The 16,516-nt window shown below is 36.2% G+C and overlaps 2 protein-coding genes across 2 annotated transcripts in view; one reads left to right on the top strand and one right to left on the bottom strand.

Annotated features, from left to right (window-relative positions):
- LOC107746836 (mediator of RNA polymerase II transcription subunit 19-B-like) overlaps positions 1 to 1,544 on the top strand; it is a 2,088-nt gene extending 544 nt beyond the window's left edge. Inside the window, exons 2-5 of the mRNA XM_016561164.1 lie at positions 426 to 536; positions 971 to 1,080; positions 1,285 to 1,381; positions 1,456 to 1,544. Coding sequence (XP_016416650.1) covers positions 426 to 536; positions 971 to 1,080; positions 1,285 to 1,381; positions 1,456 to 1,544 — 407 coding nt within the window. The remainder of the gene's footprint in view (positions 1 to 425; positions 537 to 970; positions 1,081 to 1,284; positions 1,382 to 1,455) is intronic.
- Positions 1,545 to 2,065: 521 nt separating this feature from the next.
- Positions 2,066 to 12,929, bottom strand: LOC107746828 (large neutral amino acids transporter small subunit 3-like). Its single transcript, XM_016561151.1, has 14 exons — positions 12,760 to 12,929; positions 9,855 to 10,012; positions 9,550 to 9,736; positions 9,273 to 9,328; positions 9,086 to 9,162; positions 6,858 to 6,950; positions 6,586 to 6,719; positions 6,048 to 6,106; positions 5,741 to 5,776; positions 5,000 to 5,132; positions 4,778 to 4,907; positions 4,363 to 4,436; positions 4,041 to 4,164; positions 2,066 to 3,910 (listed from the first exon to the last, which is right to left on the bottom strand). Exons 2-14 carry the CDS (start codon positions 10,006 to 10,008, stop codon positions 3,710 to 3,712), a joined length of 1,458 nt encoding a protein of 485 aa, XP_016416637.1. The 5' UTR covers positions 10,009 to 10,012; positions 12,760 to 12,929; the 3' UTR covers positions 2,066 to 3,709.
- Between the last annotated feature and the right edge of the window lie 3,587 nt (positions 12,930 to 16,516).

The following is a 16,516-nucleotide window of genomic DNA, read 5'->3' as shown; positions in this document are numbered from 1 at the left end:
AAGTGTTTTAAAAGTGTGATATCTGGGTGTGGAAAATTTACTCAACAATTATTTGGCCATTTTTATATTGAATATGCATTACACACCGTTCCTCTAGCTATATATTGGTTAAAAAGAGTGGGATCCATTAAGAAAATTTTACATCTAGAACTTCAGGAATTCTAAAATTTAATTATTTAATTTTAATTATTGTTTGGTACTTGTAATCTATGATAATCTGTTGTAATCAACTTTTGAAAACAAAACATTGTCATTACAGCAGATGTACCAGAGGAAACTGATTAGCCTTGGAGTCAAAAAGATTGAGAAACTTTAGTTACCAAGGTAAATTTTGGTAGTGGGTTATTTTAGAGTTAATAGAGCTGTTTTGGTCACCTTCATGAACCTGATAACCCTCTCATGTCTTCTTCACAGTGGAGAATGAGTGACAGGACACACGAATCTCATCACACACTACAACCTGGAGCATGCTTATAACAAGTTCTGTGGGAAGAAGGTGAAGGAGAAACTCAGCAACTTCCTCCCTGAGCTTCCTGGTGTGTATGTGTACTTTTACCTTTCACTGCCGATTCTACAGCAAGTTCTACAATCTTAAAGGCATAGTACGCCTAAAAATGAAAATTCTGTCATTATTTACTCACCCTCCACTTGTTTCTTTGTTCTTTTGAACACAAAAGAAGATATTTTGAAGAATGTTGATAACCAAACAGTTGACGGTAGCCATTGACTTCCATAGTATGGAAAATGATATTATGGAAGTCAATGGCTACTGTCAACAGTTTGGTTACCAACATTCTTTATTTTCATTTTTGGGTGAACTATCCCTTTAAGCCTTGTGCACAAAAAAAATTGCACAGTATGCACTTTACCTACAAGGGTTACTCCAATACCTGTATTGAAACTACACCATGTTTTGATCCTTCTGTTTACTAATAGCACACTTGAATAAACTTCTTTTTCGTAAGGGCAGGTATGATCGACAGCCCAGGCATTCAGGACAACAGCTCTATGCGCTCTCTCAACTCGTTCAGTCCTCTCACTGGGGCTATGCTCACCTGCGTCAGGCTACACACTGGTCCTGTAAGTGTGTGTGTGTGGGTGTATGAGAGAGACAAAAGAAGGATCCCCTTTGCATTTAGGGGGGCAAGTGTAACTGATGCTGCCTCTGCTTTGACTGTACTCTGAGGTTTGTCTATGTCTTTCTTAGACAGCGTTGATAGTGAATGGTTATGTGGGTCAGACGTTTGTTGTTGTTTTGCATGCATGATCTCTGCCCTGACAAAGTTACCAGAGCAGTATAGACTGATGCATATTCAACCACCGAAGAAGAAGAACAAGCACAAGCATAAACATCATCGGCCTCAGGATCCCTTACAGCCAGGTGACGGACAAACACAAAGAAATGAACGTGTGCTTTCTTAAAGCTTAACTGTCAAACTCACATCTTTACCACAGAAACTCCGTCCGATTCAGACCATAAGAAGAAGAAGAAGAAGAAGAAAAAGAAGGACGATGACCGACAGAAAGAAAAAGAAGAAAGATAATAATAATAAGAAGGTTAATTGGAGTTATTATGGTCTTTATATGACAGTACAGATTACACATGGCCTTAATTTATAAGAATTCTTCTACACTACTGTTTAAAAGTTTGGGGTCAGTAAGATTTTTAATGTTTCTGTGTTTCTTATGCTCACCAAGGCTGCATTTATTTGATCAAAATGGAGTAAAAACAGTAATATTGTGAAATATTATTTCAATTTAAAGTAAATGCTTTCTATTTTAAAATGTGGTTTATACCTGTGATGGCAAAGCTGAATTTTCAGCATCATTACTTCAGTCTTCAGTGTCACATGATTCTTCAGAAATCAATCTAATAAGTAACATTTCATATTAGTATCAATGTTGAAAACAGTTGTGCTGCTTAATAGTTTTATTGAAACCATGTTTTTTTCAGGATTTTCTGATGAATAGAGTTCAAAAGAGCCACGTTTTTCAGAAATACAAATTTCACATTTATACATGTATTTACTGTCACTTTTGATGCGTTTAATGCATCCTTGCTGAATGAAAGTATTAATTTATTTTAAAATCGTACTGACTGTAAAGCTTTTCACAGTAGAGTATTTTTTTATTTGTTTTATACATTATCATACATTAATGCATTAGTAATTAAATTGTGATAAATAGTACACCTGATATCTCTGATAAATACAATAAAATGTATACAGTATTGTTATTTCTCCATTTGCAGAATCGCCATAGCCATGATCACCCAGGCATGACTGGGGCTCAGCCCAGCAGCAGCTTGAGATAAGAACTGCCTCAGTGGCAGAAAAACAAGAGGAATGAAGAAAGAAGAGAAGCACAAGCTGGACAATTGGGCCTTTTCTGGGACGTCACAGATTTAATGTTACAGTGAGTCAGATGGCAGATGTGTGTATATATGTGTGAGAGTATATCATTATGTAATGTACCAGAACACCTGGTAAACATCACATCTGTTGTATTTGTAAGTGTCTAAGTGCCTCTTGAGTATGATGAATGATGGAGCATTTTTCATTCAACTTTTTTTAGAATCTTTTTTTTACAAATAAATAATCAGCTAAGAAATGGGCTGATTTGTGAGAAAATCTTTGAATATATTAGATTTTTTTCTTTCAGGCATATTTAAAGACATGAGCACACCATTATGTTGAAAAATCAGTAGAGTCATTGAAACTGATAACATGATTACAGTTCTGTAACATACAGAACAGCACTTTTGAAACAAAGAATATAGTGCAAAACTGGCCTCTGCAATACCATTTGTAATATAAAGCTGCATTTCCATCAACTTTTGTGAGAGAGGGATGACAAAAAAAAAGAATCGACCAACGTTTTAAAATTAAAAGGATCCATGTCAAGGTAAAGTGAGCATTTCATGAAGCCCTGCCTCATTTACCTGAGTCTTGAAGGGAGATTGGGTTTACCCGTACAGAAAAACGTTACATTCTCTACATTCCGTAAATGGTTTAAAACGTTTTGACTATGCATACTAATATGAATTTGAATGTGTCTGTGTCCTGCACATACAAAATGAAGATCATAACATGGTAGAATAAGAGTTCACAGTTAATTGTGAGCTACTCTCCCGAAACCTCCGCCATAGAGGCTTTTTGATCGAGACATGGAGACTGAAGGTCAGGTTCCCCTTAGTATCTCAGCAAGTTAGATCAAGATTTGATAAAAGATTATGAACACAAAATGATTGTCTTTGGTATAATGTGCACTGATAAATTGTGCACAATAACACTTGATTTTCCTAAGAAAGTAAATAAAGCAAATTTTGATTTCATACTGTTTTTAACATAAGTGACGAGGCAGGAGGTGCTTCACGGGAGGAAGTTTAGATGTGTTCGATCATATTTAACTACCATTTTAATGGATATTTCAAAGTGTCAATGCAATAACAATGAAGAAAACTGCAAACTATATATTGAAGGTCATGGCATAATGTTTTTCTGATTGATAATAAAAGTCTTGAAAATACATCCTGCCCAGTCACACAGTCAAAGCCTTGACTGATGCTTTAAATTGCACATTTGCTTGCTTTTTACCACTGTTTTATATTTGTCAAGTCTTTACAGTGACTGAACATGAAGCCCAGTTTCTGAAGTGCCATGATACCATAACTCAAAAATCAGGTTTATAATTCACATTCATCTCAATACTAAATGTTTTCCACGTTCCCGTTCGTTTGATATTTTGCAGAATCATTTGTTTGGTTTAGGCTGTTGCTCTCTTGCGCTGACTGGCTCACTGACAGACTATCACGTGCTGTATTCTCTTTTGTAATTTGTCTCCGGTGGTAGAAGAGGTATCCTGGCAGCAGGTATCCAACCAATGAGAACACAAGCAGGCCCAAGTTGATCTGTTGATTCAAAAAGTGGCATTTTTGGTACTTTGACCAAAATGATTCTGTGAAACTGCACTATTTAAATACAAATACGCATTTGCTTTGTGCATGAATAGTGTATTACACTCAACAATGTCTGTCTCACCCAGTAAGGATCACCCTTCAATGGTCCCACCATCCACATGAAGAGTGGTTGTTGTAGGAGGGCAAACACAGCACTGATCATGGACTGCAAGCCCGTCAGAGTGCCAAAGTGATTAGTTGGGTAGCTAAATATACAAATAAACAGTTTGAGGATAAAATAAAGAGCAAATATTACACACAGCCAACTTTCTGAGCCATTTGTAGCAGTTATTTAAACTTTACAAAAATATAAAAATAAACTGAATTCACAATATTAACCAAAAATATAACAGTATATCAATGATTCTAAAATAACACTAATTCAAATGAGAAGTAAAACTCACACCGCAGCGTAGAGCCCACCACAGCAGGAATGAATAAAACCTCGAACTGCAGTGTGAAGAACAAAAGACACCACCTGAAACAGAAAGAGAAATGCATATAATAATATACTTATAATAATAGGTGCAGTTATATATGAATGTATGCAATACATTTAATTAAGATTATGTATGAGTGCAAAGTTCCATATAATTATATAAATTATAATTATGTATGACTGCAAAGTTATATATAAATAACATTAAATTAGATTCATGTCTAAGTACAACGTTATATATAAATATAGGCTACACATTTTAATTTATACATGAAAAAAATTAAATAATACAAACTTTAAATTACTCAAATAATTTGTAATGAAATAACATTCTGCAGTATTTCTGAACAAATAACCACATTTGTGACCTTATGTCTAACCTGTATGGGTAGATTGTCTATAAGGGAGATGATGCCGAAGATGACTAGCAGAGTGTTAGTAAGGATGAAAGCTCTGATGGCGTTGGTGAGTTTCTGGATCTTTCTGTCTCTCTTTGGAGGCCCAGAGAGACTGAAGAAAACAACAAAAGGGAAAAGGTAACCATGTAACTGACATATCAAAGTAATTCAACATTTCACTCCTTCTCTTTCACCACCTTCCACCTTTTTTCTCCCTCTGCTGAAGTCACCACGGCCTCACACTCCTTCATTCTCCAGTCCATGATGTAGCCAATCAGAGGACAGGAGACCAGGCAGAGCAGCTGAAGAGTGCCAAAGATGGACGAGTAGATACTCACTATAACACACACACACACACACACACACACACACACACTTTGTATTCCGTTCACTATACCAGCACTTTCCAGAATAATGTTGCCATTTAATCCTGATATTGTACTGGCTGATACATTGTATTAGACATCCACATATTAAACAAAATAATCCTCGGTTTGACATTTTGTTATCTAATGTAATGTCACTGATACATTGAAAGGTTAGTTCACCCAAAAATAAAAATGTTGTCATCATTCACTCGCCCTCCAATTGTTCTGCTGAACACAAAAGAAGATATTTTGAAGAATGTTGGTTAACCAAAAAGTTGATGGCAGCCATTAACTTCCATATTATTTTTTTCCATACTATGTAAGTCAATGGCTACCGTCAACTGTTTGGTGACCAACATTCTCCAAAATGGAGAAAAATGGTTTGTGTTCAAGTTCAACAGAAGAAAGAAACTCGTTCAGAATTGGAACAACTTGAGGGTGAGCAAATAATGACAGAATTTTTGGGTGATCTATCCATTTAAGTGTGTTATAAGTGTCCAAATACTTTTTTAAGGCCACTGGTTGTTAGCTAAAATACGTGTATATTGGTTTGGTGAAAATAATAGGACTCTCTTACCTTTCTCATCTGCCTCCTTCACTAACTCCTCTGAGGCTAAAACAGACGCAAACAGGTGGTGAAAATAATGCAATATAAAGCCAATTTAAAGTACTATCTTTACTACCCACTTACAAACACCCGCCGCCACAAACACATGCTTCTGCAAAACTACAGCAAACGCCTGTAAGCTTGTGCTGATTACATTTAACCATCTGTTCTTGAGCAAAGTTATGAAAACGCATTTAAAAGAGCAAATCGTTTCCTTTCACATTTTTCAATTTCATTAAAAACAAAATAATGTTTGAAAAGTTTAGTTGATGCTCACGTTGAGAGTCACCATGGGTAACCAGAAACTCCAACATCTTATTCATGGCACCCATGAAAAAAATTATATAGGTACTATATATACATATATATATATATATATATATATATATATATAGTTTTGAAATTAAATGTAAAAAATAATAAGCACATTAGATGTTTAGGTGTCGTAATATTTTTGGGCATATAGTGCATTTAGCGTGTACTCACTTGTATCTGATGTCCTCAGGACCAGGAAAAGATTCTCCTGGCCAATTAATAATGCAGTTGAGGAAGACGAGGCAGGCAAACCCTGCCCAAACCCAGAATATAACAGACCAAGACTGCATTTATTTGATCAAAAATGCAGTAAAACAGTAATATTGTGAAATATTATGAGAATTTAACTGTAACAGTTTTCTTTTTACTCCAGTCTTCAGTGTCACATGATCCTACAGAAATCATTCTAATATGCTGATTTGCTGCTTAAGAAACATTTCATATTGTTATCAATCTTAACCTTTTTTTTTTTTTTTCAGGATATTTTCATGGATACTCACTTGTATCTGATGTCCTCAGGACCAGGAAAAGATTCTCCTGGCCAATTAATAATGCAGTTGAGGAAGACGAGGCAGGCAAACCCTGCCCAAACCCAGAATATAACAGAAAATGAGACACCCACATCGTAGATCAGCTAGAGAACAAGACAGACAGAGGACATTTATGTTCATATGCTGCACTGCAAGACAAACGCATCTGTCCAAATACTTTGCATCTTTGCATCTGTGTTGCTTACAGTGTTTGTTGTTGTATGTATTTAAAAAATCTCTACCTTGACTCCCGGAAAAGTGACAGCCGAGGAGGCGTATGAGCCAATCATAAGTGAAAGAATCGTAGACCGCACATTTCCAAACATATTTGGCAACTGAGAAAATCAATCATGAAGAAAAGAATCACAAATGAACATACTAATGTATGTATTCAAACTGTAACGTTTGTCTATTGCCACTAGAGAGCATTAGGAGCTTGAAGTTGGAAATAACCTTCAGCCACACAACATGTGAAGACACAGCGCCTCATGCAGCGATGTTATAGCCAGTAGAGTTTCACTATATATGTGGCTGTTTGTTACTGCTTATACTTAAACAGTTTGATGATGATATGTACATCAATCAATAAATGCATATTTATATTTAATATAATTATACATAATCGCTTTTACTGTATATGTAGTTCATTAAATAAATTATATACAAAAACAAATAAATAAAATAATATAAATTAATTTATTTCTATTATTTTATTTATTTGTTTTATATATAATTATATATGTATCACATGAAATAAATACATAAATATTTTATATAATTTATTTGTAGTCATTAATTACTATTAAAATATAGTTGTCTAATATGTAATTATATTTATTATATAATAATATAATATATAATTATATTTCAATACATACATACACACAGGCTGAGATGCTAGAGTGATTAAGTAAAAATCAGGCATATGTTCCTGCAAGTCTTGCACTCGTTTGTTATTTATCAACCATTCTGGCCATCTTTCTTTCTCTCTAAACCAAAAGTTGCATACACTCACACTCTTAAGAAAAAGAAGTACAAAGCTGTCACTGGGTCAGTACTCTAGAAGTAGTAGTGAGAGACACAGACACGTGAGAGAAAGCAAGGACAGTGCATGTTAATATGCGCTGTGTTGGGAGACGGTGGGCTTGGTGGAGTAGAGGGCGTGAAGATTGATCTGTGCTGTGATTGGCTGAGATCAGCATGCCAAACTGTAGAGTGAGGGGATGGAAAACATGCGCAGCACTCAAGTGATCAGCAACAGACAAGAGCAGGAGCAGTAACTCTCATGCAAGTACAGAAATTGACATCTTATGCACAACAAGAAATGAAACAATCACGTGTTTTGATATTATGTAATGAGAAGCAGTATTCAAATTAAGCAAAAGGCGTCATACATTTCACCTTACACGTCCACAAATATACATGCATAAATTATCACAACCACTTTAAGATTCACAAACATACACTTACTAAGCAGGCATCCTGACTTTTTAGTCATTTAAAACTAAGGCTGCATTTATTTGATCAAACACAGTAAGACAGCAATATTGTAAAATATATTATAATTTGAAATAATTGTTTTCTATTTTAATATATTTTAAAATGTAATTTCTTCCTGTCGTGGCAAAAGCTTAATTTTCAGTGTTCAGTGTTGAACAGTTTATGCAGCTTAATATTTTTGCGAAAACCTTTACACTTTTTTTTTCCAGGATTCTTTGATGAATGGAAAATATTTATTTGAATTGCATCATTATGTGTTAGTGGTAGTGTACAAAAATATGAGGCAGCAAAAGCTGTTTTCAACATTGATAATAATTAGAAATGTTTCTTGAGGACCAAATCAGCATATTAGAATGATTTCTGAAAGATCATGTGACAATAAAGACTACTGAATTATGACTGCTGGAAATTCAGCTTTGCCGTCACATGAATAAAATGTATTTTAAAATGTATTCAAATAGAAAGCAGTTATTTCAAATTGTAGTAATATATCTTTTAAAAACTTTTTTTTTTTAAATCTTAATTAAATACCATTCTTAATTTTGAATGGTAGTGTATACACACACACACACACACACATATATAAATAAATGCAGCACACTATAGGCTATATATATATATATATACTGTATATATATATATATATTGTATACACACACACACACACAGACACACACACACACACACACACACACATTTAAACACCAATAGAGTGTCAAATGTCAACATGAACATCACCTACTGACAAAATAATTCAAATGTGCCCAAATACATTAAAACTTCAATAGGACCTCAGAATATAGAACAGGTCAAATGGCAACTTTGCATAGTTATCATTATGACAGTTATCTTGGGTATATATAAGAAGAACTGACATAAGCACCATATATCTGAGAGAAAGTGCTGATGCAAGTCAGTCTACTTTTAATGTGTTTTTTTTAATATATATTTGTGTGTACGTGTGGCTTACTGTTAGTGAAGTGAAGGTTAGACAGATTCCTCCGAAACCATTCATGGACACAGCAATAAATATGAGAGCTGATAACACTGTGAAAGAAAAGAAGAAACAATGCCTTCATTACTTATAAAACATTAAATATACAGATTAACTAATTACAGACCTATTGAATTATTTAGCAGTATATAATAATACTGACCTTTTGGATCATAAGATGCTACTGCAATCAAAACCATGGAGAATGCAAAGCATGAACTACAAAAGTCATAAAACAGAGAGTTGGTGGAAGTGACCAAGATGTGGGTTGCAGGGCATGAGTAGTGTTAAATGTACAGTAGGCTTTAAAACGGTCCTTCAAATTTGAAGTCTTTATTGAAAACTTTCAGGCAAGACTTTGTCAAGCCAACATTCAACATTAGTTTTCAACTTTCAACTTTGCTTTTCTGGTTTTATACCGATAGCTGTATGTCTCTCACCTGCCAAACAATCTGATTGGACGTGGACCAAACTTGTCCATCAGGACACCTAGTGGCAGAGTGGCTGCGCTGATGATGAACGAGCCAATCGTAAAGCCCAGATTCAGAATCTCCTCCTGCTCAACACAGCTCAGCCAAACCGTCTGTTCTGTTACACTCACATTAGTGTCAGCCTCTGTGACATTCTCTAATAGTATCACAGGAAGAATTAGATAATCAAATACTTTAACGCTTTGCATCATGTTGCTGTTTTATAAAACTGCTCAGAATAAGACTGTCAGTGTGTATGCCTTCCAACCATGTACCTGTACACATGTGCGAGTAGAAGCCCTCATTCTTCAGCATGATAAGAAGGGAGCCCCAACCCAACAATACAGCAGAGAAGAGCAGGTTTTCTATGATTGATGTGACAGCCATCCACCAGCGCCTCCTGTAGGCCTGCGAGAGCGACGGAGCCATTGCACTGGAGAATGAAAGAAACCACAAGAAAGGATACATACAATATCGTACAATCGGAATAGGGCTTCTAAATTCATAAACACAAAATGATATCAGAAGAGGCAGGGACATCGTTCTTTGTTCAGTTTGGTAAATTACAATGAGCTAATGCAACACAAAACATTTGAACACTTAATTCCATTTTTTCCAATGGAAAACATAAAATGGAAAATGGAAGTGAAAATTTGACACTTTTCTAAAAGACTTTGATGGTCTACACTTTCAGACCCTATACTTGTCCAAAGTTTTATACACAAAAAAAATCATTAAAAAAACTGCCTGCATCTGAGACTCATTCATGTTTGAATGTGTACTAAAGACCACAAATGTGAATGTAAGCAGGTATGAATAGACACCTTCTTTTCATACCATGAACCCTGCACTCATTTAGGACACCAAGGTTCATTCATCTATTGTGTGTGAACAGCCAACATGAGAAGAATTCAGGGGGGGAAAGCAGGAAAGAGGACTGTTACAAATTTGTCAAGACTTGTCCTCTTTGTTCAGCAAATTCTTGAACAGCATATCAATGATGCAAAATGAAATAGGAGACTGTGAATTAGGACGGAGTGCAAGCGTCATCTCCCAAATGATTGCTCAAGTATGTTGCTTCAAAAAAATCTTGTGATTTATATCTGTTCATGTTTTGAACGCAGCTTTTTATACTTGTCCTCATCACATGGATAAAAGCGGCTGAAGTATTTTTATTACGCATAGAGCACATGTCCACACACCCCCTGGCCTGCTGACACCAGAAATAGTCACAGACCCTCATGGCACACCATGAGCGTCACCGGTGTGACTGATTTCACCAACATATATATTTAACATTGCTGTAATATGGACTTGGATCCTGCTGTAAAGTATATCCATTCTGGATCATTACCACAAGAATTAACGGTAATGTCAGACAAATGCTGTAATTCATCTTATAAAACAATGTAATAACTTCCCATATTGAAGTATAGTAGGCAGTCAATTTATTAACCGTTTCTGCACAAAAGTTTATTCAGCATACTATGAGTTTTTTTTCTAATCAAACAGAAAAATAGAGTTCCATTCAAAGAGTTTCCTGTTAGTTTACACCTTTTAAAGCAAGCATGAACTTTTTACTGATATACAGAACATCAGCAATAAGCAGCAATTTCAATTGCTTTAGTAAAAAGCACATTAAGTTCATGTGTGACGTAACTTAAATTTATATATTTCTGACATGAACAAATACGACACCACAGATATGTTGCAGATCCAAGCAGTGATTCCTGCACCGCTCTTTACAGTGTGACCTGTGCAGTCTGATTCATGAACAAACAACTAGTAAGAGTCTGTGGTTTTAACGAATCGTTCAAAAAGACTTACAAATTCAGCAGTTAACTGTTTGAATCAGTCTGATGAATCTATCAGAGATTCTTTTCTTACACCGACTATCCATCACTTACTGAACTGCAACCTTGGACCATCAGACACACATGAAAGCTACTTAAAAGCTGTTATGTAAATTATTCTTCATAACTTACACACATAAGTGTTGAGGAGAAGCACAACTTCTGTATTTTTTGTTGTAAATTTAGTCTCAACGTTGAATACATTTTATTTCCCTGGTGCAACTTAACCCCAAGACTTCATTTTTCCACACTGTAGTAAGTGTTTATCAGATTTCCCATGCTTCCTCTGAGATTTCTAAAAATACAAAATTGTTCTTTTAACACAACGTTTTTGTACAGGACTGTAATATAAGAGAGACTTGGCATTTGACCGGGAAAAAAAAAATGCTTGAGAGGGAACGCAATCAGGGACCACAGGGGAATGCAAAAGGTTAGGATATTTTCTTTCATCACTTTGTCCCTTTATGGGCTCTGCACAAACGTGTTAACCAAATTAAGAACTTCAAAAAATGTTTAACTAACTGTGCAATGACTTATAGCCTACTGCTGAAATGGTGCTTCCACTCAACTAGATGAACTAAAAAGGTTAAAAGCCTCCACACACACACACACACACACACACACGTTTACTTAGCTAAGCTATTGTTTTTATATACAGATAGTTATAGATTTTATAAACTAATCCTAACCCACACCCTAACCCAAAGGGTGGTTTTTGGAGATTTTGTCAGGTTTAGCTCACTTTTGAGTACAAATTTGGCCCCCAAATTTGGTTAAATACACACACACACACACAGCTGTTTCCTTCACACTGACTGCAGTTGCTACCGCGTTCTCAGCAGCTCACTGGCCGCGTGCGCACTTCAGTTTCCTAAAGGAAAAACACTCCGCCCGCACATGAGGTCATTGATAATTGCCTATCAGTTGTAAAGTAATTTAATGAATACTACAGTAATGTTCATTATTGCATTGACTGTGTGTAATCTGACATGTTATTGTAATGTCATAATGAATGAATGTCATTCATTATGAATGTCATAAAATGAGAATGCTCTATAACGCACGCCCCAAGCACAATCGGATTATACAATCAAAATGTCAAATGTACAGCTTTTACTTCGTCATTTACAAAATAAATTTCCTTATGCCACAAAAGTGCAGTCGTTTTAGAAAATTAAGTGCTAAAAGAAAAAAAAAACTGATTGTTGTCAGGTATGCATTTACAAATCTTAATAAATAGTTGGAAAACCCACAGAACATTAATTTAGTAACTTGGCTCTTTAAACAAGTTTCCAAATTCTTGGAAGCATGGAGAGCGTAAACTTACCACTGTCTTATGTACTGTTATTTATAGCAATGGCATGTGTCTGGTTTTCTTCAGTGTTACTTATCCAGTCCAACGCGTCAAATGGTGCTATAATTTAGCCTTTTTCTGCGCACTCCAGGTTGTACTTGCACGTTTGCAGAAACTAAAAAGGATATGTCAAGTTTTGTATCTTATTTCTCTCTCCCTGCTCGTTTTGTCTATAAATGGCTCTCGGCATTCACCCTCCTCCCCACCTTTCCAAACCAAACTCAATTTATGGATGTTTCCCAAAGTGCACACGCGACTGGATTGTTAGTGTAGAAGCCTGTAAAATCATGCACAGTGTCAGCGGCGCCCTCGTGTGGCATATAACCGCCGAAACGTAGATTAGGCCTACCTGGCTGGCTGGGAGTAAGATTTTTTATTTTTTTCTCTCCCGAATGAGGTTTGAACATTTTGATACTGCAAAATACGTATATAATTAATGTTGTATTACAAATGGCGAGACTGTAGAAATCTCCAAGTGGATGGTCCTTGGTGAATAGGCTGGACATTCTGTGTCACTTTTTAAAGCCACTTTGTTGTCAGACTGCACTAAAACTTTTCAAAAACAACAGCGTTAAATGGTTAGTTCACCCAAAAATGAAAAATTCTGTCATTAATTACTCACCCTCATGTTGTTCCAAACCCGTAAGACCTCCGTTCATCTTCGGAACACAAATTAAGATATTTTGGATGCATTCTGACAACTCTCTGACCCTCCAGACAGCAAGGGTACCACGATCAACGTCCAGAAACGTAGCAAGGAGATCGGTAAAATAATCCATGTGACATCAGTAATAATACGAAGCTACGAGAATACATTGTGCGCAAAAAACAAAACAAAAAAACAACATAAACAGCGTATGTTGTTCTGTGTCAGCCACACCACATGGATACGTTGTTTTATGTTCAAATCAAAGCACAAACAACGAAGAAAACGTATCCGTGTGGTGCGGCTGACACAGAACAACATACGCTGTTTGCATTCAGTGGATACTCTCCAAAATGGCGCTAGGGTGACACGGAGGAGACGAATTGGTGAATAAAGTCGTTATTTTTTTTTCTTTTGGGCACAAAAAGTATTCTCGTAGCTTCGTAATATTACGGTTGAACACCTGATGTCACATGGATTATTTTACCGATCTCCTTGCTACGTTTCTGGACATTGATCGTTGTATTACCCTTGCTGTCTATGGGAGGGTCAGAGATCTGTCAGAATGCATCAAAAATATCTTAATTTGTGTTCCGAAGATGAACGGAGGTCTTATGGGTTTGGAATGACATGAGGGTAATTAATGACAGAATTTTCATTTTTGGGTAAACTATCCCTTTAATGTTTGAAGCTTGTAGCTGGTTTTACTGGAAAATCAAAAATTTTTTCAAAGCAGGTGATCAGGCAAGTTTGTGTGTTGGATGTTGCAACAATCCTCGGTTTTCATTTCTTTGCTATCGTTAACTGACCGCAAGATGGAAGATGTCATCACTCTAAAAGTGAGACAAAACCGCAAAATTGTGGACGATTAACAACAGTGCCTAACGATAGGCTACTGTATTCATAGATGGGTCATTCCTAGCTTTCGGTGCCATTAGAGTCCCCATAACATAATGTGGTATATTTTGTGTAAAAATGGGCTAATACTCATGCTCATCTTACATAGTTACTGCCCCTCTACCATAGAACACAATAAATATGTACCTAAAATTAATTTAACAAAAAATAGTTACTCCGATTTTATTGCAAGTAGCCTAAACTGTCATGTCCCCAAATAAGCTTGCATAACTTCAACCACAAATATAACCCAGGTAGCCAAAACGGTTTGGCACGATAATGGCCCAGATCCGGCAGGCCGGATGAAATAACTCAGCCCAGCTGAGGTTGCCAGACTCGGCATGGACATGGGATGAATGACGCCCCAGAATCGGCCCAAATACACTGGCCCGAGTCCGGTTGCCAAAAATGCCGGCATTGGGCCACAATCACACCGACGAGAAATGAAACACTTAGCCAGTACTGGCCCGAGTCTGGGTACTGAAACTGGGCCAACACCACCAGCATTGGGCCACATATGCCCCCCAAAGTATAAAAATGACAATGAAAATATGAGTGATATTAGAATTTATTTGAAAAAAAGAAAGAAAAAAAAAACTCCAGGAGCTTCCTCAAGTAAGCGTACCCTAAAAGAGGGACAGATTGACAGAAAGAGAGACAAAAAGAGGAACAGACAATGACACGTGATTATTCAGACAATCTCAGACTGATAACATGAATGGTAACTCTGGTAAATGTTAACATTTGGAACATACCTTTGGAAGAATTTGTTTGCATTCGGGCCCACTCTTTTCTTCCCCCATCTCTGTCCAAAGTCAGCAGCAGCCATCTTTTGATGAACTTTCCAATCTCTCCATCTGATGCACTGCCAGTACTTGCATTTCTTTGCACTGATTGAAAAAAAGAAAGAAAGAAAGAAAGAGATCAGTCGCAATACTATAGACCTCTGCAGAGTTTAGCTCCAACCAGCTCTAACTCACACCTGTTTGGAAGTTTCTAGTAATCCTGAAGGCCTTGATTAGCTGGATCAGGTGTGCTTGATTATGGTTGGAGCTAAACTCTAGCACTATGTCAGCAAACTCACAATTATAGCTTCATTATAAATAAACATTACTTTGATATTATATGTGTAGAACGGTTTATTAAAATATTATGTTATATGTTAGATTATCAAATGTTTACTCACCAGTGTATTAAGTTCTTCTGGTCTTCTGGCAATTAGCAGCACAAAAAGCCCGTCAGGTTTTGTCATTAGATGTCAAAGCTAGTGAAACTCATATAGCAAAAATAATGTTAAAGTTCCCTTAACTACTTTAAGCTTGTTTCATTATATTAATTAAATAATTAATTTCCAAATGTAGTTAATGAAAAAAGAGAATGTTGGATAAAAGGGAAAAATATTAATAGGAAATAAAATAAAAAAATACACTAAAAATAACATAATGAGGGCAGGTAAAAGATATTATGTTTAAGTTTAAGTGTCACTGCTACATACTATGTACCAGAGACCCACCCCCAGCGCTCAACCTAAACTGGTCCGGGTCTGCATGGCCATATCTCAGACCAGCACTTATGGTCCGTAATCGGGCCGAATGTGGCTAAATGTGCCATGTCTCAGTGCAAATCGGGCCAGATCCGCACATCCAAAGCCTAGCCAAATCTGGCAACCATTACTGGGCCAGAGCTGGCTCACTTTCGGTGAGCCGCTGCCAGAACACATCCGAGTGAGCCGACACTCAGCCGCAATTGGCCCGATTGCGCTGGCTACCTGGGAAGTAATAAAAATCAAATTCCAATTTTTTTTCAATATTGTTGTATATTCTTATTTATAATATTTCTGACCAAAATATATATTTTTTGTTATTTATTCATTTTTAATGTTTAAAGTCTTTAAAACATGTTGTGTCCCTGAATTGAATGTCCCCCCGTTACTCTGATGGAAAGTCCCCCTGAACACACCCTTTGAATGTTCCTCTAATCACATGACTCTCAGGAAATAGAATACTTTTTTGGTGACAAACTGTCTACAAGAATTATGTATCACAGCTTAATTCACCTTTTTTTCAATGTTTTAGAATGACTCACTGATGTGGTAAAGCATAACATGGCCACTCTGTTATGCTTGTTGATAGTGGAAACTGATATTGTTTGTAATTTTGAAAATATGGTTAATAAACAGGTTTAAAA

Source organism: Sinocyclocheilus rhinocerous, unplaced genomic scaffold, assembly GCF_001515625.1.
Source record: "Sinocyclocheilus rhinocerous isolate Xijiao unplaced genomic scaffold, SAMN03320098_v1.1 scaffold2026, whole genome shotgun sequence".
NCBI lineage: Eukaryota > Metazoa > Chordata > Actinopteri > Cypriniformes > Cyprinidae > Sinocyclocheilus > Sinocyclocheilus rhinocerous.
Note: the sequence above shows the minus strand (reverse complement) of the source record. Positions and strands in the feature narration are given on the sequence as shown.

What these genes read in the sequence shown, in the direction of transcription:
- LOC107746828 (XM_016561151.1), bottom strand. Translation starts at nt 10,008, where the DNA reads ATGGCTCCGTCGCTCTCGCAGGCCTACAGGAGGCGCTGGTGGATGGCT. An exon ending in GAAGGAGGCAGATGAGAAAG is followed by an intron (nt 5,133 to 5,740) that starts GTAAGAGAGTCC and finishes TGTGTGTTATAG; the next exon opens with TGAGTATCTACTCGTCCATC. An exon ending in TCAGCAGAGGGAGAAAAAAG is followed by an intron (nt 4,908 to 4,999) that starts GTGGAAGGTGGT and finishes TGTTTTCTTCAG; the next exon opens with TCTCTCTGGGCCTCCAAAGA.